The sequence below is a fragment of the Vipera berus genome, assembly GCF_964194415.1.
Source record: "Vipera berus genome assembly, chromosome: 5".
Taxonomy (NCBI): Eukaryota; Metazoa; Chordata; class Lepidosauria; order Squamata; family Viperidae; genus Vipera; species Vipera berus.
Window position 1 is genome coordinate 87,491,615 of NC_138207.1, and position 23,796 is coordinate 87,515,410.

At 39.9% G+C, this 23,796-nt stretch overlaps 2 protein-coding genes across 6 annotated transcripts in view; one reads left to right on the forward strand and one right to left on the reverse strand.

The window, feature by feature from the left end:
• The window catches only part of HERC4 (HECT and RLD domain containing E3 ubiquitin protein ligase 4), a 53,102-nt gene extending 51,312 nt beyond the window's left edge, over window positions 1-1,790 (forward strand). For all 3 annotated transcript variants that reach the window (XM_081328226.1, XM_081328227.1, XM_081328225.1), the window contains one exon: window positions 523-1,790. In XM_081328226.1, the coding sequence (XP_081184352.1) occupies window positions 523-731 (209 nt within the window). In that variant the 3' untranslated portion in view covers window positions 732-1,790. The remainder of the gene's footprint in view (window positions 1-522) is intronic.
• SIRT1 (sirtuin 1) overlaps window positions 1-23,796 on the reverse strand; it is a 36,320-nt gene that overhangs the window by 7,641 nt on the left and 4,883 nt on the right. The window contains exons 4-9 of one of the 3 annotated variants that reach the window (XM_081328230.1): window positions 22,398-22,550; window positions 20,887-21,034; window positions 16,486-16,565; window positions 14,351-14,537; window positions 13,507-14,082; window positions 4,278-6,311 (exon numbers count right to left, since the gene is read on the reverse strand). In XM_081328230.1, the coding sequence (XP_081184356.1) occupies window positions 5,980-6,311; window positions 13,507-14,082; window positions 14,351-14,537; window positions 16,486-16,565; window positions 20,887-21,034; window positions 22,398-22,550 (1,476 nt within the window). In that variant the 3' untranslated portion in view covers window positions 4,278-5,979. Of the gene's footprint in view, window positions 1-4,277; window positions 6,312-10,299; window positions 11,620-13,506; window positions 14,083-14,350; window positions 14,538-16,485; window positions 16,566-20,886; window positions 21,035-22,397; window positions 22,551-23,796 lie in introns of those variants that run through there. The other 2 variants (XM_081328232.1, XM_081328231.1) reach the window with 2 other exon arrangements.

Genomic DNA, 23,796 nt, shown 5'->3' on the forward strand with positions numbered 1-23,796 from the left:
AAACAAATACTTTTTTTCCTGAAGACTATACACTATTTTAAGTTTTCTAGGAATCTTTAGTATTCTCTCATTTTATTAAACATAACTTTGTTAAACATTCCTTTTAATTGACAAACAATGCAACATTCTTTCTTTTTTTTACACTTAGGAAAAGTAAAAAAAAATTTCCTCCTGAACTGAGGGATGTATTTCATAGCTTATTTTAAATCTGATTGAGTTTTGAATATCTGGTCTGTAAGAGTTGGGGTGATGAGTGGCAGGCACCATGATAAAATCTTCCCTGTGGTTACCCTGATAGAATTCACTCCCTGAACACTAAATTCTTGAAGGTTTAAATAGTTTGTTTGCAGATTTACTGATTAATATAGATTCCACAAAAGTAAATAATTCTGTGTTTAGCCAAAAGTTCTTTAACATAGTATGTTAAAAAAAATCTTTACATTGCAGTCCTGTATATTATTACATAATGGTACTCTGCGATAAATTTTTGATAACTGATTGTTCCATTTTCTTTCTTTTTAGTGTTTTTGACAGGGAGTGATCGTATTCCTATACTTGGAATGAAGAGCCTTAGTCTTATTATCCAACCAACTGGAGGTGGAGATGGATATCTTCCAGTATCTCATACATGTTTTAATCTCCTTGATCTTCCAAAATATACCAACAAGGAAATACTCAGATCGAAGTTGATCCAAGCAATCGATCACTGTGAAGGCTTCAATTTAGTATAATGTAAAAACTCTGCACCATCCAATCATTTAATTGGGAACATTAAGCCAATGCTTATACGCTTTGCAGTGTAAATGAGAGATACCCAAGTGGTGATGATTATAAGCTTGTTCATAAACTATATTCAGTGATCTGATTCTTTCACAGGAGCCAAAAATCCTTCTATTAATGATTGTCTTGATGCGAACTGTGGAATTGCATTTTGCCATCTTAACAATAAAAATGCAACGTTGGAATAAACACTAAAAGTTTCATAACTAAATTTTAGTATTTCACATATTGCAAAAATGTTGCTGTGTGTGTGAAAGATGTGCTTTTCTTTTCAAATCACTGAAAGTCAAATTAGATTTTAATTTTGTTAAAAGACTTTTAAAAAATAAAATAAGCTCTAGCCATGCAGTATTTATTGCTTTATGGAATTGAGGCTGCTTTGTTAAAGTTAAACAGAAAGAGAAAACAATATCTTTATCCACATTTGGAGATGGGTTTGGTGAAGACACAGTGATTTACCACACCAAGGAAAATTTATATAGCAATCATTTCATCCTGAAACTATTTTTTTTCAATGAAAGCAATCAAGAGGATGTCAGTGACAACTTTTTTTTTGACAATTCCTTCACACGTCCATGGAGTTGTGATTTGTTAATTAAAACTATGAAAGAAAAATACCTTAAAATTTGAGATTTGATTCATGGTAATCCAAATAAAACTGGGATGTTTGGCATAGGTCCAGAATTTATCAGCAAATTCTACTTTTTTCTCTTGGGCAGAACTAAGATTTTGTCTTTCTTACTGGAAAGAGTAATTATTGGAGTAGCTTTAAAATTTTGGTTAAATTATTTACTTTTTTTCAGTTTTTTAAGAACTTGGGTCATTGGAGGTGATGACTGAATGGAGCAGGTGGAGTTATTGGGGGGGGTATCAAATTTAATTAAATTCCTGAATGTTTACATGTTATTAATAGTACGTCACTTTCAGCTGTGAAATAAATATTTATTTTTTTTAGATTTATAAACTGCGGTGGAACAATTCAAGCATAAAATAAAAATATTTTAATGAAAGTGGATAATGTATACATGTAAAAGTCTCATTTTTTAACATTATGGAAAATATTTGCTTAAGTCATAGGTCTAAATTATTTTAAGATGAGCATGTGTACAAATTCATTTGAATCCTGTCAGACAATTATATATTCAGGTCTGCTGAAATAATGTGTAAAGGTATATCTTATCTTGAAACGCCTGGAAAGAATAACAGCAAGAACCTTGGAGGTCTTCTAGTCTAGGGGTAGGCAACCTTGGCTCTTTTTATGACTCGTTGACTTCAACTCTTGGCTGGCTCAGGAATTCTGGGAGTTGAAGTCCACGAGTCATAAAAGAGCCAGGGTTGCCTATCCCTGTTCTAGTCCAACACTGCTCAAACAGGAGACCCAATACCATTTCAGACAAATGATTCCCCAGTTTCCTCTTAAAAACCTCCAGTGTTGGAGCACTCACAACCTCTGAAGGCAAGCCATTCCACTGGTTGATTATTCTATCGGGAAATTTCTCCTTAGTTCTAGGTTGGTTCTCTCTTTGATTAGTTTCCATCCATTGCTTCTTGTCCTGCTTTCAGATGCTTTGGAGAATAGTTCCTCTTTGTGGCAGCCCCTTTGATATTGAAACACTGCTATCATATCACCCCTAGTCCTTCTTTTATAAAACTTGACATAAAACAGTTAAACATGCATATTTACGTTTTATTCTTCATCTTCCTGCTTTACAGGAAGAACCCCAAACAAGATAGCCTGGTGTGTGATAAAACCAGGTTTATTTGACTATAGCTAAATTTCTTGTTATTTTTAAAATCTTGCTATTATAGGACCCAAATGGTAAACTTGGTTTCATTACCAATAGTGTAACTTATAGACAAAAGGAGACGGGCATCTGTCATTTAATCAGAGAACCAATAAATTGTGGAAAATTAAAGTCCTCAGGGAAAGGGCGGTATATAAATGTAATAAAATAAATAAAATAAATAAAGTTTCATTTAACAATAACTGAACAGGTAGTACAAAATTGTTTCTCTTTGGAGAGGATCATACAAGTTCTGACTTCAGAGCAGCAGTCCCAAACCTTTTGGGCACCAGGGACCAGTTCCATGGAAAACAAAATTCCACAGACTGGGAGGGACATGGTTTTGTGTGCTATCTAGATCCCATACACGCACATTCACTCATTTGCGTGGCCAGTTCCTAACAAGCCATGGGGGTTGGGGACCCGTTTTACAGGATATCACAAGGACTTAACAACCGTTTTGTCTGAACTGGTTAGGTCCATGAGTGACCTTTTATGTCCATATATTAGTTTCATCTGCTGTGTGTTCAGATCAAACCATATGTATAGGTCTTCTCTGGCGGGGTGTGTGGAGGGCATCTGGAAAATGCCTAGGGGTTGTAACTATAGGGAAGTAGAAAAAGGGAGGAAATGGTATTCTAAGCTACCTAAAGATCAAGAGAATCTGCAGCCTGCAAATATTTGCAAATCAGTGGCAGACTAGTTCACCTCAAGTATACAGTACCCAATTTGTATCTTCCCCCACTACAACAGATACCACTTAGCCTCACCCCCACCCTCCTAAACCATCATTGAGTGAGGTAGTTTTCCCCCGCAAATGCGCGCTAGTCGTTTCCGACTCTAGGGGCCGGTGCTCATCTCCGTTTCAAAGCCGAAGAGCCAGCGCTTGTCTGAGGATGTCTCTGGTCATGTGGCCGGCATGACTAGACGCCAAAGGCGCACAGAACGCTGTTACCTTCCCACCGTAGTGGTCCCTATTTTTGCATTTTTACGTGCTTTCGAACTACTAGGTTGGCAGAAGCTGGGATGAGTAACAGGCGCACACTCTGTTACACGGCACTCGGGATTCAACCCGCCAAACTGCCGACCTTCTGATCGACAAGGTCAGCGTCCTAACCCACTGAGCCACTGAGTACCTCACCTCAATAGGATCCAGAATTTGGAAGTCTGCTTTCATCATCCCTAGTATTTCCTATTTTGCTAGTATCAAGACCATATATATCTACTGAAGGTAAGTGCATGACGTTATCAGATAGGAGCAAACCAATGGAGGTGCAGAAAGCCCATACACACCACTGGTAAACAGCATGTGCACAATACACAGGCTCAAGTGTTTTAGAACCAAAGCCAGGGTCTGGCCAATGAGGAAAGTAGCATAGCACTATTAAATTCCTGGTAATGATAAAAAAATTGGCGTAAATTCCATGGAGGAATATTCAATGTAAAAAAGTAGTTCAATCTACAAATAACTACAAATTCCCTCCAAATTGCTATGATAATTTGGCTAGATAGACCTGCCATCCTTAGCAGAAATTGCTTGCCAGATGTCTCCATGTCCTAAGGGGATCAAGAGGTCCTGGTCCTAGAAAGATTATTTTAAAAAGTGACTGGAGAAAAATGGGAGAAGCAGCATATTACTTCTCGTCAACTATATTATTTTCCATGCTTAATAACGCTGCATGCAAGACATTGTGTACACATTGTAACAGCATCCAAAAGTGAACAGTTTAATAGATTTAAATCAGACTGCGTATAAAACACTGGTTTTGTATTTCAAAAGTTGCAGGAAGAGAACTAGGTCAATTTAAACAATCTTCTACAAAACATCTGCCAGTTGGTTACATAAAAGACACTATATACAATATAAAAGCAGAAAATAATCCACACTGTAAAAATAATTTAAAACAAAATATTTCCATTTAAAATATCTCCTATAGCACAAATACAGTTTGACATGCATGCCAAGCTAAACATATTGCATTCTTTAGTGTAATTGTTCAAGTTCTATTTATAACTTGGACAAGAAAACATGCCAACATTTCAGATTAACACAAATGCCATTTTTAACACTTCATTATGCTATGTTATAAATTGGATGTACTGACTGTGAAAAGGACAGCTCTATACATATTTCAAAATGGAATATTAAAGAAATGCAAAAGAATTATTGGCAACTGGTGTAACTGGATCCAGTTGAAAAGTGGTTTCAAGAAGAAATTAAAAACCTATGATCAAACAAAACACAAAGGATTGAGACAATCTACAGCTGTAACATTTGACACATCTATCTCAAGAGGCAGTTTTGAAGCAGCACTGGAACTCATTTCAGTTGCTGCTTTTTCTCTACATCAATCTACCGAAGAGTGGTAAGAGATTCTCTGAATAGAAGACTTTAAGCAGCACACTTTAAAGTTAAAGTAAAATTGAATGTCATGTTTACTGGATGCGAGATCAGCTCTCATTAAATGTTTGTATAAAAGTATTGAAAAGTATAGAAACACTTTTGTTCTTGGGCAAAAAAATCATCCATATCTTGAACATTATATATACACCTTCCAACACTTAAATATTCACATATTGGCAGTGTACACAAAGATTTTATACATTGTTTTATATACCAACTTCCTGCACTAAATACTCATGTTAACAGGGTTAATGATTTCTTGTCTAATACTTTCTTCCTGTAATTTTGTAAGGCAATAAGCTTTATTATGTATCTACAGAAAGTTGCTTTATTTTAGCCTTTATTTTAAAAATAGCATTTTCATTTATTTAAATAGTTTTTTTAAATGCTATTTTCTGGTAATCTAAGGAATTTTCAGGTGCTCACTGATGTCTATTTAACTTCTAATATGATTTCATGCAAATATACCCAACATGAATAGTTCAGAAAACATAGCTGCCATAGGTATTTGGGGAAAATCTTCATATTTAACAACATATTCTTGCAGCAGCAGACTAAGGAGAAACATAAACAGGCTTTAAATAAATTGAAATGTTGCAAAGCAGGTATGAACAATACCATTCTTTGGTCTAGATTAGCTGTTCCCTTTATAATAATATTCTGATGGCTTTTTAAAAGTAACACAGGGTGAAATTTATAAAGCAAAAAATATTGTGTATGTGTGAACACACACACATATGCACACACATAACACAGACTAATAAAAATGACTGTAGTGACAGCAAAAGATACTTAGTACCTTCTACAAAACTCAAAATGCAATAAAGATTAGGGTTGAAGGTGTCTTTATAGAAGTCAATTGGAAAAGTTAGAAAACTATGCATGAAAATCTACTCTAATGTTTATAAACATCGTTGTTTGCCTTGTTCTAAATTCAGTTACAGATTCATTCCAACATGCCCAAATTGCTAATGCTGGTGGAAGAGTTCCTAAAATAAATCAGCAATGATCTTATAACTTGTCTGATGAACTGTCAAATTCTACTGTCTGATTTATAGAAATTGATTCGTCAACGGATTCTGGAAGGTCCGTTCCATCTTCCTCAAATCCATTCTCCTCTTCTCTGTCAGGAGTGTCTGCGTCCTCCTCCTCTTCTTCTATGCCATTGTAATAGTCTTCCAATTCACTCTCCTCTTCCACATCTAAGCTTCGGCTCAGACATGACCCACTACCGCTGCTACTTCCACAAGAGCTGGAGGAGATGACATCATCTTCAGAGTCTGAATAAACTTCAGCACCATGGAAAATATAGCGATTTGGTGGTGAAAACAAATATTGAGTGCCTGAAACAGATTTGATCAATAACAAAGGGGGAAAAAGGCATCATCAGTAAGAATACAATCATACGTAAATGCATGACACTTATGGTTCTAAGATTTTTTTAAAGGGATGTAACGTACACAATGTATGGTGAAAAGTTCGTATTTTTTATTTTTTATAAGGAAACATTTGTGTCAGTATACGTAAAGGATTGAGGGAAAACTATTACAATGCAGCAGTAAATCAACTTGCTTTTCTCTCACTCTCTGCTTTCCCTCTTGCGTTTTATAACTATTTAATAGTAGGATAATGTTTATTGCAGTTTAGTTTCAAATCCTTCAGAAACACACCCTGTTCCTTTTTAATGGCTCATAGACTTTCTGAATTAACTTCCATCAATTAAAACAGTCCAAACTTTTCACCATACATCGTGTATCCCTTAAAAATGGCTCGGACCTATTCTATTTATGGGACACCAGATTCTACAACTTTTAAGGCAAGGCAAACCGTAAAGAATTATTCACTTGTTAAACTGATATAGGTATATTGATATAAAGGTAAAGGTTCCCCCGCACATGCGTGCTAGTCGTTTCCAACTCTAGGGGATGGTGCTCATCTCCGTTTCATAGCCAAAGAGCCAGTGCTTGTCCGAGGACGTCTCCGTGGTCATGTGGCCGGCATGACTAGACGCCAAAGGCGCACGGAACGCTGTTACCTTCCCACCGTAGTGGTCCCTATTTTTCTACTTGCATTTTTACGTGCTTTCGAACTACTAGGTTGGCAGAAGCTGGGACGAGTAACAGGCGCTCATTCTGTTACGCGGCACTCGGGATTCGACCCGCCAAACTGCCGACCTTCTGATCGACAAGCTCAGCATCCTAACCCACTGAGCCACCGTGTCCCTATTGATATATCACACATCAAAAAGAAGAGGGTGGGTGAAGAGCAGAGAGCAAGGGGTATGATAAAAAACCAGGATTATTTTTTTAGTATACTGACATTTTGAAAAGCAATAAAAAAACTGTTCAATACGAACAAAATGGGTAATATAAGAAATACAAAACACATTCACACATTACATCTTGTAGGCAAAAACAAAAGCTTGTGAATAGCATGCCTGCAGCAACACCTCACTAAATACAAATACATTACTGTCCTCTACCTAATGCTGTAGAAAAGAAGTCAATAGTATGAAGAAAAACTATACAAGTCACTTTTTCACATAAGCTAGTATACACTCACATTACAGCCTAAAGAAAAGATTACGTACTTCCAAATTCTTTTTTCTATTTATCGTACAAGAGTTGTTTTAAAGATGGTAACATTTTTCATTCATTTAGACCAGGGGTCCTCAAAGTTGGCCACTTTTAAGACTTGTGGACTTCAAATCCCAGAATTCCCTAGCCAGCCATGTAAGCAGGGATACATTTATTGAATGCATATTGGTCTGAGATTCTTTTTCCCCCAATTTGACGAAGAACCTTTTCTGACACAGCTCCTGACCCTCGGAACATCTTGCCACAGGAAATAAGATTCACCCCTCTCTCTTTTAGCCTTCAGAGGAAACCTGGCCACGCCAGCTGGCATGGGATCTTGAAGGAGAGGTGATTGGTTCACTGAAAAGTAAGGCACCCCCACCTTTTACCTCCAAACTTTGTAGCTTTGATCAGCTTTTATATTTATTACTGTTGAATTTTTGTGGGCTTTTTTTTGTAAGCCACTCGGAGTCGCCTTGAACCTTGAGATGGGCAGCAAATAACTTTGATAAATAAATAAATAAAAGTTCTAAGATGGGGGCATCTGGACTGGCTGTCGAAGGTGAAAAGTTTTTGGAGGGATAGAGGCCACATGATCAAGGAGGTTTTAATGTGTTTGAGCAACGTGGTGGGACTAAGGTAACATACGACCGACAATCTTTGCTGGCAAGGTGAGTTTCTAGCTGTTTCGCAACTGTTGGCGAGACCGTTAAAAGTCGTTGGCGCCGTTTGAAATTGTTCTGCCGGCAGCAAGATCTGACTGCTGGCCCAGCGATGGATTCTATTGCAAGTCAGGGCTGTTTCCGAAGGAGGCAGAGGAGGAGAGGTCCCGGGGCTTATGGAGCAAAGGAACTGGATGGGGCTGTCGGCAGGCACAGAGGAAGAGAGAGAGAGAGGACAGCGTGCTCCGGGGGCGAAAAGAAGCAAGGCCTCTTTAAGGAAAAGGTGGAAGAGACAGGATCAGAAAAAGGAAAGGAGGCGAGGTTGTCGTGCAGGAATACAAGCTAATTTGAGGGCTAATCCACATGGACCTCCATTTCCATCTGTCCTGTTTGCCATCTTTCACTCCCTAGAGACTAAAATGGACGATCTGAAACTTGAGCTGGCCACGAACAAGGAGTGTATATCGGAGGTGGTGACCCTTTGAAAGCTGTATGCAACAAAATTTCATTTGTTGTATACTGGCTGATTGGTGTACATTCGAAGTGTCAATAAAGTTATTATTAAATACATTAAAGTAAGGTTTTAAGTAAATAAATGAGGGCAACATTGCCTCAATTTCAAATCCTTCTATAAAAGCGAGAAAATAGTATTTTTCTTTGGGGAGATGTTGCAATGAAATGTAAATTTACCCGTTTATCCATGTTTCTGCCAAAATAAGACCTGATCTTATTTCCTTTTGGGCACTGAAATAAGCAGTGAGGTTGATTTTCGGGGTAGGTCTTACATTACCAGCAGGCAATAAGCGTGGAGGGGGGGGGCTGCGCATGAGATAGAGATCCAGCGGGGCTGCGATGGGCCAACCTTGGAGCATGGTGGCGGACCAACTACGGTATGGTAAAAGACACTGTATAACAGAGTTTGGGCATGCCCTTCCTGCGCCAGCACAGCCCCTGCAGCCCTGGGGTGGCCGTGCTGGGTGGCATCAGGAAGGGCATGAAGGCGGAGGCAGCCAGGCCGATGGTCCTCCGGGTGGAGCAAGGGGGGGGCTTTCCTCCAGGGATGCTGGGGGACTGCCTTACTGGCCTGGCCTGGCCCACCCAAGAGGTGAGTGGGGAGGCGGCAGCCCAGGGCCAAAGTGGCAATTGGAAAGCCGGAGGGCCAGGGAGGGAGCCGGTGTCCTGCTGTCAGTGCCCATGATGGCTGCTCCTTCCCCACCAGAGCTGGAATGCCGCTGTGCTTACCGTAAGTGTCGGTAGATGCCGGCCTTCCTTCTGGTGGGCTGGGCAGCTGCTGAAGACCGAGGGGGTCCCTTTCAGCCCCTGGTGCCCTTAGGGGATTTTCCTTGGCACCCGCTTTCCAGCTCTGTTGCATTTCTCTGCGGCTGCCCAGATGCCCTCACTTCCCCCAAGCATTTCTTTCCTTACCTGATTTCCAGCTCCGTCACGTTCCTCTGTCACCATGTGGGTCTAAAAAAAAAAACTTCAAACAATCATTTCCAACTTGTGAGATCTTTTGTTTTTTTCATGAGAAGTTGGAATTGATTTGACTTTTTTTTTTTAGTCCCACAGCGGAGGAACGCAACGGAGTAACGTGATGGAGTAAAGAAATGCTTGAGGGAAGCGACGGCATCTGGGCGATGGTGGGGCAAGCTCTCCAGCTCCGTGACCGCAGAGAAATGCAATGAAACTGGAAAGCAGGTGCTTTCTGCCTCCGGCGCTCTACCTGCCACTTTGGTACTCGGAAGGGAGTGAAAGGAAAGTGGGTGGGGAGGTGATGGGAGATCTGCCCCATGGCGCCCCACTTGTTCTGCGACCGGCTGCTTACAGCCGAGCCGTGTCACACCCACCAATGCTGCTGCCAAGATGCTTGGCAGATCCCCACATCTAACCCACGCGGCACCTGTTTTCCAGCTCCGACACAACCCTAACTCCCCCACTCCCCCCCAACCCTACCCACAATGCCTAACCCCAACCCCAACCTCCATTCCCCCCTCCCTGGGCAATCACAATGCCGAACTCCTACCCTAACACCCCCAACTGCCATTCCCCACCTCCAGGGCAACCACAACCACAATGGTGATGTACAACAATCAACATTTATTCAAAAACAATCTTCTTCTTCTGTAACATCTTCATAAGGTAACTCTCCCAAACCCCGAATTCCAGCTTTAACCTCTTGTGACTCCAGTTCCTGTGGAACCATTGGCCCCAATCTCTCATGTCCAGCAATAGCGGTCTCCCTAAACGAGCACTTCTTGTCCATATAGCCTGCTCGTAGTGCATTGGCAACACAGCTGTCAGTGATTTTATCCCACAAATTCTTCACCCAAGTCACGACCTCTGGCAGGCTAGGCTTCACAAAGTTCTCACACTGATTTCTCTCCATTCTGTGCTCAGTGTAGTCATTGATTTCCCTGCACAAATGGTCCCTGAATGGCTTGTTTATCGGAATATCGAGAGTCCGGAGAATAGGCAGTCATTCCTGCAGGAATCATTATTTGGTCTATTCCTCTCTCTCCAAGGAACTTCTTCCATGTGTTTTGCTGGCTGAATCCCAGACTAGCAGACCTCTTTGCCCACCTCTCAAAACAAGTGGCAGCATTAAATTGACCCACTTCCTTATCACTGCTTGTGTGCACCAGGCTTTTTTGGTTTCAAGGACATAAATGCCTGAAACACGTTCAATTTTATCTTTCTTGCCCTTAGTGATGATTAGAGATGGGACTTTGGTTCCATCCAGATGAATTGCCAAAATGCAGGTAACACGTGCACTTTCATAACCAGTGAAGGGAATGCAGACGAGGCACCCCTCTGATCAACTGTTGTTTGAGATGCTTGGCCCATAAACACGGCAGTCTCATCCATGGCAATCACGTTGGAGAGTTGGGGTTTTGAAAAGTCAATGCCATCAACAAAGGACATAAATGCAAGTGCATGTTTAATAAGTTCAACATCCTGCAGTTTGAACAGTGTTGTCGATCTTTTTAGAGAGAGTTCATGCTGCTGAAGGAAGCCATCCAGCCAGTGTTGTGGTGCTTTGAATTCTTCTGGGGATATTTCTAACTGTGGGGCCAGTGCAATGGCAAATGCTTGAATATCAGCCCTGTGCACAACCAAAGCCTTTGCTCTCCTGTCAGTCACAGATGTTGTGTTCAAGTTCAGGAAATAATGGCTGCCCACCTGATCCACACTTTCACTTCTTGGCATTTCCTTTGTCCATCTGTTGGCTGAGGTTACTGGTATTGTACTCTGCTCACCATTTTCGGACGATATGGAGATCAAACTTGTTCTCTTTGCAGAAAGCATTAAGAGTCTTGCCCTGAGAGTCCTCCGTGATTCTTTTTTTAAACTCGCCGGACTAGCTCTTTCTTTTTGAACTCATCTTGTCAGGGGTCAAAATATTCCCTTTGAATCTGCCATTAAATTAAATCACCATTAAACCAGGGGTGTCAAACTTGATTTCACTGAGGATTAGGGTTGGAGTCAGGTATTGTGGTTGTCCTGCGGGGGGGGGGGGGAATGGGGGTTGTGGGGGGGTTAGGTTGGGGTTAGGCATTGTGGTTGCCCTGGGGGGGGGTTAGGGTTGTGTCAGAACTAGAAAGCAGGTGTCCCAAGGGTCAGAGGAGACTGTCAAGCTTCTTGGCAATGGCATTAGTGGACGCAACACATGATATGGTATCATGCTGCAAGCAGCCGAAACCGGCCACAGAACCAGTGGGGCAGAGCTGGGGCAGAGCTGTGGCAGAGTACCAGTTAGCGGGGTATGTGTGTCAGATCCCCCCTCCCCTACCAGTTTTGCCTTGTTGCAACGGAACTGGCAGCTTCCCCCCCCCCATGTCATGTCTATGGTAGCAACCAGACAGAATTGGTGACCGGCTCACAGTGCAGGCTCTTCAGTAAGGCTTACTTTTGGGGTACGGCTTATATTAGGCCCACCCCCGAAATTCAAGCTAGGGCTTACTTTTGGGGTAGGTTTTACTTTCGGGAAACACGGTAGTAGTGACATTTCTATTCCTAGCTTTCTAGGAGTCTCATAGCAACTGTGCTCGCAGAAAACAGAATGGGATCTCTTGAGCTAGGTCAGGCAACCTCGGCTCTTTTATGACTCCTGGACTTCAACTCCCAGAATTCCTGAGTCAGCTATGCTGACTCAGGAATTCTGGGGATTGAAGTCCATGAGTCATAAAAGAGCCGAAGTTGCCTACCCCTGAGCTAGGTGATCTAATAGCGAAAAGCAAGCATTTCAAACTTTCAATATTCTGCACCATATATATCCTCCCCACTTTTTAAATTGGGCTACAAGAATAGAAGAAAATTTGAAGTAGAAGACTTTCTGAATTTATAGGGATCTTGGGCCTTAATTCGAATATTGCCATTATCATAAAGAATATCACTGCACCGGTTGATGTGAATGAGGTAAAGGAGATCTTGCAAGCCTGAAACCTGATCACTTCAGCCGTACTTATCTATTCAGAACCAAAGCGCCCTGTCTCAAGATTCCTGCTCCTCTAAACCAGGGGTAGGCAACCTCGGCTCTTTTATGACTTATGGACTTCAACTCCCAGAATTCCTGAGCCAGCTACGCTGGCTCAGGAATTCTGGGAGTTGAAGTCCATGAGTCATAAAAGAGCCGAGGTTGCCTACCCCTGCTCTAAACCAACAGATTAAAAACAACATCCATTAATTTGGAATACTATCCAGAATACTTTATCCACAATACAGATACTTAATTCACTTCAGGTTTTTAATATTATCTAACAATAGTTTAAAAAAATGAACATTTCTACGTGATTGGCTCTTTGGCTATAATCCACTTATTTTAGATTTTCTGTCCTGTTTCTCAAAATGTAATTGGTCCAAGGACCTCTGGGGGGGGGGAATCCCCAAAACCTTCTCAAGGATCTGTAAAATTAAATTATTTGCCAGCCCGTGTTGAACAATAATATTAGAAACCCATCAAGCTATTATGAGAAGCAGTAACGGCAGCAAATCAATCCATATTTTAGTATGTTAAATATTGATAAATATAACCCTTACAAAATTTGGGGGACCTACATAATTTTTAAAATTGGGAAGGGGTCCTGAGAGGAAAACAATTTAGGAAACACTGCTATATCATAATTACATGGTAGTCTGAGTTGCTTAGTGAAGACTTTGTTTTTTGACCAATGTCTTGACTGAACATTACACTGTTACGTTGAAGCATTCAAGGCAGAAGTATATTTGAATACTCCAAAGTTATTCTAAAGCATAATATGAAAATATTCAAAACAGTGTTTTACAATAGATTGAGCACTTACCATCAAGACGCTTGCTAATTTGCTCTTTTGCACATCTATTCAAGCAACATTTTCTCACTGTTTCAACAGAGGGTTTCTCACTTCTTTCTTTGTTTTCTTCTTGATGAGATCCAGGTTCCTTCACGTGTTCTGTAGTTTCTAACTGACCAGGAGTACTTTCTGAATTTTCTAAAGAGTTGTGAACTTCTAGTGGTTTTTCTTCTATAGAGTTTTCTTTAGATTCCAAAGCAACATCAGAATTTCCTGCTTTATATTGACCAGAATGCTCTGAATGTATCATCTGAGAATCTTGTGATGGAATTCTGTCAGGTGAACTAGAAGATTCAGAAATGTTTAAAGGAGTGGGTGGTAACTCTGTTAAATGTTTTTCAAACTCTCTGTGAGGCCGTGGAGGTTTCTCTGTTATTTCTGAAAGCTGAACGGAACTATTACAAAGTTTTGAATATTCTCCACCCAGTCGATGACATAATTCATTGATAATAACATCACAATCACCAAGAAGCTCCACATCGAAGTGTAGATGAGGCAGCGGTTCCCTATTAATCAGAATCTGAGGCACATCATGTGGGATGGAACCTACATATTTAAGAAAAAAAATCAAGTCAATTATTAACAACTGGATAATTTTAAGGAATATATGTAACTATATAAATGACTGAATCCTGCCTAATTCTATTGTACTTAAGGCATATTAATATGTACATATTTCTTTTTCCTAACATACTTCCAAATCTATAAAGTTCTCGACACTCTATGGCTTTTGGCACCATTCATCGTGATCACTAAATTTAAACTGAAACAAGGACTCTCTGTTATTCTCAATACATACATAGCCAGTACTCACTTGGAATCAATGCTACTGGTCTTACTTTAAGTGAAGACCCAATAACAATAAGAAGATCAACTTCATCTTTGTCATATTTCATGGCCCTGTGAAACTGCTCCGGTAGATTTTCACCAAAGAACACTATTTCTGGCTTCATGATCGCAAGGGGTTCATCAGGTAAACATCTGGGACATCTAGGAACAACCTGATTAAAGAATTTGCATTAGTAGTGTTCATTTTACATAAGTAGCACTCGTAAGTGCCAAACTTTTTCTAAAAGAATGAAGCAGAACCTAGGTTGTCTATTGGTCTGAATTTCTGCACAGGACTATAAAGAGAGAGAAGCTATATATTTGCAGCTAAGGAACTGGCTAATGAAATCATCTCACAGGAATCTGCGAGAACCGAAATTGCCTATAAAACTTTTAGAATTAAAGCGACTGTGTCAGATTATAAGGTAACCAGCCATCTTACCATCTTCAACCTTCTATACTTTCTTTTACAAGATTCTTATCTCATACTCTAGCTTTGTTATTTACTTGGGTACTACATGTGAGTTCATTTTGTCACATTATCACATAGCGCCACCCCCACCCCCCGATTAATTATGTCCTTGTAAAAGGTTGCTATTGTCTTTGGTGCTCCCTGAACTTGGTTTTTTGCTTGCAGATGTTTTATTACTAGGTAAGCATCATCAGCGCTCCAATGCTTTGTTCAATTAGTCTATCACTACAATATTTCTACTGAGAGAGACTGTGACTTTTTATTCCAGCCTAAGTGAAAATTTCCCTACAAAAAGGACAGATGCAAGTTACTAACAGCTTTCATTAACATGGCACTGGAATATTACTGAAAATCAAAATGAACTCTAGTACAGCTAATAATTGCCAGAGCTATTATAAACTCGATGTCAGACCTGCTTCAGCCTGAGTCTCTTAAGTAAGAATGATCCTTAACTCCATTAGGTGGGGAAAGCTATAGTTTACCGGAAGCCAAGTGAAATACAGTGGGGTTAAGCCAGAACTGAAATTTGCACGCGAAATTCTGACACTTGGCAAATTTTACATTTGTAGTAAATTTTGTAATAATATGCAATTTATAATTATATCTGACCTAGGCCATCTAATCCAGCCCTATCTGATACATCAAGATCAAGAGTTAACTGTTAGCAGTCTTACTTAAAGGTAAAGTTTCCCCTGCACATGCGTGCTAGTCGTTTCCAACTCTAGGGGCCAGTGCTCATCTCCATTTCAAAGCTGAAGAGCCAGCGCTTGTCTGAGGACGTCTCCGTGGTCATGAGGCCAGCATGACTAGACGCCAAAGGCGCACGGAATGCTGTTACCTTCCCACCGTGGTGGTCCCTATTTTTCTACTTGCATTTTTACGTGCTTTTGAACTGCTAGGTTGGCAGAAGCTGGGACGAGTAACAGGTGCTCACTTTGCTACGCGGCACTCGGGATTCGACCCGCCAAACTGCCGACCTTCTGATCGAGAAGCTCAGCGTACTAACCCACTGAGCCACCGCATCCCTCAGTCTTACTTGAAGACCTTTATTAAAGCAGAGACTGCCTTTAGCTTTCCCTCACTTTATTAAAAAGTAATGTTCAGTTTAAGTGTACTCCTTGGTCATTTAAGGGATTAGTGACAGTGTTTTAGGTGTCTGAAGAATGCTATCATGTCCTGGTCAAGCATACACACTTTCTTCAATCCTTTTTAAATATATGTTTGACTAGGACATGATCTTTAAGGGGCAATTCCAAAACTATGGTATTTCAATTGATTCGTTTTAAAAATGCAGTACTTTGTACTAAATGGCATTACTTAGTATTGCTATTAAGCAATGAACTGTTCTTTGCACTTAACTCTCGTGCTCTTTTTTCAAATGGAGAACTGATAAGATACAAATATAATTAAATAAATAAATAAATAGGCAACTGTGGAGCCTACAACTGGTTCTTTGTAAAGAAAAATAATCACAATAATTACTGTATAGCTACAATTCACATATTTAGATTCAGACAATGTTACATTTTAAATTGTATGGGATCAGTTTTAAGAAAAAGAATTTTGCATGCTTACAATTATATTTTCAATGTATTTAATAGTATTTCTAATATAGTTTTTTTTTCTCCACTCAGTTCTAAAATAATTACCTGATTAAATATATCTCCTCGTACAACTTCACAATCAACTTTGTATTTACAGATGAGGCAAGAAGCAGTTGCAAAGGAACCTGAAACACAGACACCAGAAAGTAAAGGAGTTGTCAAGGGTTTTTTCCCCACACTCAGGGATTTTATCAGTAATGCATGTATTTTAAGTATTTTCATTGTATGCAACATAGGAAATCCAGCAAGTGGCTGGATAGTGTAGTGGTTGGAGTGCTGCCTTTAAGGAATATGACCCTCAGATTTGAAGATGATTAGGAAAAAAGCACATATGAAAGGTTTTAGAGAGTTGATACACATATTTTAAAAAGGGTGCGAGAATACATCCCTGTTTCTTCCTCTTGACAGTCTGAATTAAGTTGAAAAGATCTCTGGTTATATCTAAGGCTGGATTTTATTGTATAGTTTATTGATTAGGAGCATGTTGGGAATTACTTGTGCCTGACTTGGTCTATAAAAGATCTGCTCAGAATGCCCCAAAATCTTACCTTTGAGATATTATCAAAAATTGCCTTAAAATCAATAAACACTGCATATATATTCAAGTCAAGAGTGGTTGGTATATTATCTGACAGATGTTGAAGCAACACTAGTCTGTTATTAGATTGTCCCAGTTGAAACTCTGCTTGTTCAGAGTCGATTATGCCTTTTTTCTATTACCCAAGTTTGGAGTTTGCTAAATTAGGTACCTGTACTACAGTACTTGACCTAGGACCGTAACTGAGCCTGAAATTATGGATATAAATCATGCTGGTCGTTAAGTGTGTCAACACGGCAGACCCAATTTTAGGACATTTAAGCAAATCTATGGTTGTTAAGCGATTGATGGGTTATTAAGTGAATGCATTGTTCACAACGGGCGGCTTTTTGCCAGAAACAGAACTAAACATTTTTTGCGGTCAATACTAACTTTGAACAGTCACTAAATGACCAGTTGTAAGTTGAAAACTACTTGTAGTGATGCAACAGGGCTATTATTATCTGGATCATTCCTATTATATATGGGGACAATTATGGCTTCTTTCAAGTCCTCTGGGATTTGGCTGTGTGATTAATATATGAAAATAAAGAGGCTAATAATACAGGGACCTGCCAATATGAATTTGATTGTTAGCTTGGGGGAAATGCAATCACTCCCATGAGCTTTATAACACTTAATGCTGGTTAATGGGGGTTCTGATTTCCTTGCATGTGACTGGGGGTCATTGCGGTGTTGAGGATAAAGGTTTATCCATCACACAGGTGTTAGCATGTAGATCACAATACAGAGCTTGGAAGTAGTGTACCCAGGTACTTAAGGAGATGCTATAACGGAATTGTGTAAAGTTGTTATGTGAACAGTTTGTTATAGAATGCCAGAACAGGGAAGGATTTTCGGACTGTGTGGCTTTGATTAGTTGTGACCATTAGTTGGGAAGTACCTTGGAAATCACCTGCTGCCGGCATCAACTTCCCTCCGCCCGGTACGCTCCCACAGAGAGGACCTCCTAAGGGTGCCACCGTTTGGAGAATGCCACTTGGTGGCTCCCAGGGGGAGAGCATTCTCTGTGGGCGTGCCTGACCTATGGAACCATTTACCGGTTGAGCTCCGGATGGCTCCCGACCTTCGCTCCTTCCGACGCGATCTAAAAACATATCTATTTAAGCAATCCGGTCTGGTCTGACGGGTTTAATTTTAATTGTGGTTTTAACTTATCTTCTACATTTGGGCAGTAGGGCTTAATTTATTCTCAATTTTCTGTATTTGTGCATTTTGACATTTATGTCACTGTTCACCGCCCTGAGTCCTTAGGGAGAAGGGCGGTATACAAATCAAATAAATAAATAAATAAATTTTCTCCTTTGATTTTGAGTTTTTTCTTTCTAAGTAGGGCCTAGAAAAATACAAGATGCCAACTGAGCCTTTACAACAGGGGTTTTCAAACTTGGCCCTTTTATGAATTATGGACTTCAAGTCCCAGAATTGCATGCCTGGCTGAGGAATTCTGGGAGTTGAAGTCCACAAGTCATAAAAGGGCCAAGTTTGAAAACCCCTGCTTTATGACAATGCCTATTTTATTTTTATTTTTATTTTAATTCCATTTATATCCCGCCCTTCTCCGAAGACTCAGGGCGGCTTACAAGCTTAGCAGTAGCCTTCATTCTATGTATATGCCTGCTTATTAGGGCTTTCACACACACCCCCAAGCGGCATTATTACAAAGTCAGCTTAATTGCCCCCAACAATCTGGGTCCTCATTTTACCTACCTCGGAAGGATGGAAGGCTGAGTCAACCTTGAGCCTGGTGGGACTCGAACCTGCACTAATTGCAGGCAGCTGGTGTTACTTAAGGAGGCATTAGCCCACTGCGCCACCAAGGCTACACCAAGGCTACACCAAGGCTACACCAAGGACTACTACATGTAGTCCTCACCTGAATAACCAAAACTGACCCTGGAATTTTGGTTGTAAGTCGTTGTGATCATTAAGCAGTTCACTATGTGATCTGACTCAACTTTATGGTTACAAAGTGAGTCACCCTGGTCCTTAAGCAAACCATGTTGTTGTTAAGGGAATCAGTTCTCCCAAATAAGTATTTTTTGCCCAAAATCAGCAAAAAAATGCCATAAATTGTGGTCATATGATTGGAGACATGGCAACCAGTCATAATGCAAAGCTGAGTGCCAAGTGCCCAAAATGTGAATCATGTGACCATGGGTGGGGGATGGGGGTGGTGGCAATCATAACTTCAAGGACAGGTCAGAATCAACTTTGGGGAAGGGGACTGCTTGTAACTTTGAACAGTCATTAAAAGCAAGAACTACCTGTACCACCATAACATAAACCAATGAATTGATATACACTCCAGTTGTTGTATTCTTGTAGATGTTTGAACACACAATCAAAAACAACAGTACATACCCTCACACACACCCCTAGAAAATGAGATTAGGCTAAGATCAAGACAACTCAGAGACAGGTTAGTCAGGTGATGGAATTACAGAGGGGTGTGAAGATTAAGGATAAGACTCAGTTACTGAAAAAAACACAAGGGCCTGGACCCCATCAGAATTCTAAGAGATTACTAAAAAAACCCTCACAGCACAGGCTACCAGGCTAAGGAGATACCCTGGCCTAGACCAGGGGTAGGCAACCTTGGCTCTTTTATGACTCGTGGACTTCAACTGGCTCAGGAATTCTGGGAGTTGAAGTCCATGAGTCATAAAAGAGCCAAGGTTGCCTACCCCTGGCCTAGACAAACAAGAGGGCAGGAAAATAAATGCTTTGTTCTCCAAAGAACCAATCAAAAAACAGTATCAACTGTAGTGCAACAACACAGAAACAGCAGTCACCAAAAGCAGAAACTGAACAGTATTGGAAGAACATATGGGAGAAAAGGACACTTAACACCAGTGAAAAGTGGCTGCAGGACCTGACAACAAACCACAGCAACATCCTAGAACAGAAACCAGTCACCATCATGGTAGCAGACTTCCAAGAGAAGGTCATGAGCATAAAGAGCTGGACAGCACCTGGTTGGAACATGATCCACATTTATCAGCTAAATAAATTAATAGTAGTACATCAAAACCTAGAAGCAGCACAGATGATAACACAAGGAAGGCCAGTGCTGATCATCAGAAACTCCACAAGGGAACAGCATCACCCAAATGCTGACCAATAACTTGCCTCCCACAACACAGAAAGTCCTATTAGGCATGGGCCACCACATAAGCACAGCCCAGAAGAGCACTGAGAATAATTCCAGAGGGTATTATTGATACCAGTTACTAATTGATAAAGCTATCTAGATTCAAGGTCCAGATATCTAACACATAGTGGCAGGGTGTATAAGAGACAAGTAAGAACAGCATACACTGAAACAGCACAAATAGCTGTACAGGAACATTCGCATTGTGTATGAACTAGACACCTCTCCCCAATTCAGATGCGAGATACTACAGAAGGTCAAGGAGAAGAAGAGGGCCAAGATCCTGTGGGACATCAAGATAGAGGCAGGTTCTGGACAATTAACTACACATCATGGTAGCAGAAAGACAGCAGTCGTGATAGATAGTGCCAGGTAACAGTATGAGAAGCTAGAGAAGCACTAGGGTTTGTAGGTTCACTCAGGGCTGTGACTCCTAAGCAGGGAGAGTGCCTCCAACAGATCCCAGGAACAACATCAGAGCAATCTGTCCAAAAAAGTGCAGTGGTAGGAATAGCTAAGATGCTATACAGAACCCTCAAACTCCCAGGCCTCTGGCAGAGGACCCAAGATTGAAGATGCATAGAAGTGAGAAGGGAAAAATAAATAAGAAATTTTATTTCCTATTATTCTTATCCCATATAATCTTTATTATAATTCTGTATCTGGGATAGAAAAGAATGTATATGTCACTTACCGTGGCACTGGATTATTCTTTGAATTCCTGCAACTTGCTCCAGTGTATCTATGTTCTGAGTATAATTGCGAAGGAGTTTTCTTTCTTTATCCATTAAAGCAATAAATTTATGACAAAGAGATGGCTGAAACTGTCCAGGATATATTTCCTGCAAAAAAATGCAAACAAGATTTTGTCAATAAACTCTGCAAATCTTACATGGTGGTGTTTAAAATCCAGCCACATATACAATTTCAACATAAGACTGCTATTGAAAAATGCAGCAAATTCAATTTTGCTTGCTGTTACATATCTACTTCTTGCTAAGGGAAATGAATTGATCGCAAGCATAGTTTGGAAATCATGTCTTGCCGCAACTTCCCATTGTTATTGGGAACAGAATACTGAAAGAGCAATCCTGCACATTTCATAGAGCACACTTCTGAGTAGGTAAAATAGGATACCACATATGTAATCCAAATTTCAAAATTTCAATTAATATTTCTTTTCACAAACTTGCAATATTATTGAAAGACAACAGAATTCTCCCCACAAATATTATTGAGCTGTGAATATATTACACAATACAACTTAATTGTAGAAAACCATGCCCTTAACATTCCAAATTCCACAAATGTTGATTGGGAAGGCCAGAAAACTGTTGTAGCTACTTTGCTAAAGGCAAAATAGTCCTGAGCACAATCTATTTTAGCACTAAATATGCAAATGCAGTATCTGCATTAAAATGACATACTGGATCTAGAAAGCATCTTTTCTGTCATAGCACCCCCTCCCATTGCCATAATAGCATCCCTGCCAGATATAGACTGCAGTCTCTCATCTAGGGTTTCAAAAAGCCCTTAAAACCTGGCTTTGGCGGTGGCCAGGGAATATTATGTTGGAGATGGGGGCTGTCATGCTTTGTTTTAATGACTGTTTTTAGTCTGGTCATTTGTTTTGTCTTAGTTTTTTTTAGTATATTTTGTAAGCAGTCCAGGGTCTGCCTGAGGAGGTAGCAATAATAAACTTAATGAAATAGCTTGCTACCACAATTTTATCCTAAATTGTCTATCACCTAACTTCAATGGACCTTTGAGTCATGCATTATGCTGGGGAGAAAACCTATACCATTTCGCAAATTTAGTAATTTAGTCTATTCCTGTCTTTATTCATGTTGAACCTCAAGTTGAGGTTGATTGGGTATATGTGGGTTGGTGAAAATAGTAAGGTACACTCCATAAATAGGTGCAGTATCAGACTATTACATCTCTCCTTTGTCTCCTCTCTATGTCTCAAGTTTGTTCCAAATCCCCTCCTCATCCAGGGTAGATTTGGAGGCAAGCAGATATATGAGGGGAAAAATCGATTTTGCTGATGGATCTACAGTATTTCACCAGGACAACTTCACTGGATCTTTCCCAATGTGACCTAAATGGGGTGTTCAAATAAAAAGATTTAGATGTACGAAGTCTGTTGCAAGTTTTTAAATGATTATCTTCCAAAGATTAAAAAATCGAAGAGACAATTAGCACCTTTGCAAATTTGAAAAATGGCCTTGGATCTTTTCTGAAGTATTCTATGTCAAACATTGCTTGAGGATCAGGAAGATCTGGGAAATCAACTGCTAGGCGTGCATATATACCATCTCTTGATCGGAAGTCAGGAATACCACAAGAAACAGATACCTGAAATGGATGGCAAAATATAGACTATATAGCTGACAGTTGCTAATATTATTGCAATTAACAAAGATTCTTTTATCAAGAATGACCTGTGAAATACTCACTGATACACTTAAAAAAACCTATATGAGAAGTCTAATTGCAAACATTGTATTTAAACCTACATGAAAAAAATGACCATGTGAGGGAATGCTAATATAACTGTAGCCAGAGCACTTAAGAGAATCAAGCATCTTAGACTTGCAAAGTAAAGTAATACTTTATTTTATTGATGTCATTACCATTCCACAAAAATGAAAACAGGCAGCCTGATTCTATTAAGTAGTAGCATGATGCTCTGCCATGTTTCCTGAAATTCAGACTAATACTACTAGCGCATATAGTCAGATAAGCAGAGATTATCAGGTGCCAAAGTATACCCCCAAAATAGATTTGCATTATCTGTCATGGGCTTATTTGTTGGTATATATCAGGGGTCTTAAAACTTGGCCCTTTTATGACTTGTGGACTTCAACTCCCAGAATTCCTCAGCCAGCATGCCTGGCTGAGGAAATCTGGGAGTTGAAGTCCACAAGTCATAAAAGGGCCAAATTTGAAGACCCCTGGTATATATGGTACATACTTTTTAAAGTACCCGAATTTCTCGATACACTTGTGAATAAGGGCATCTGCTGATAATCCATCAAATTTTTATCCAAAATAACCATGAAAAATGTGGGTTGACATCCACAAATGACACATTTTTCATGGTATTTTCATTAAAAATTTGAGTGTCAGCATATCCACAGATGGGCTTATATAACACAGTACTATTTTCAGATATAGTGTTATACTTTTTCTTATTTAACTTGAGTCACCAACAAAGAATTTGAGCTACAACACTAAAGGCTGCTGCTAGTTCAAAAAGTTACAAAAACTATTACCAATCTGGTGCTTTTCAGAAGTTTGAACTATTGGCCCCAATCAGCACCACCAACAGAAATAAATTAAAAACTTGAGGGCCCAAAGTTGCCTCTTCCTGTCTAAAAATGGTTACAGCTTTGGCTTCACCCTTATTGCTTTCAAAAGAGGGAAAATATTTAATGTATAAAATTATTCATGCAAATAAAACATGCACACTTAAGTATTTGATGCTTTATCAAAATGACAAAATGAGAACTGCACCATAAGCTGCACTGTATCATATGTGCAATCACAATGATTTGCTGGGGAGTAACAGTGATATGGCACAGAGCAATTATTCACATAG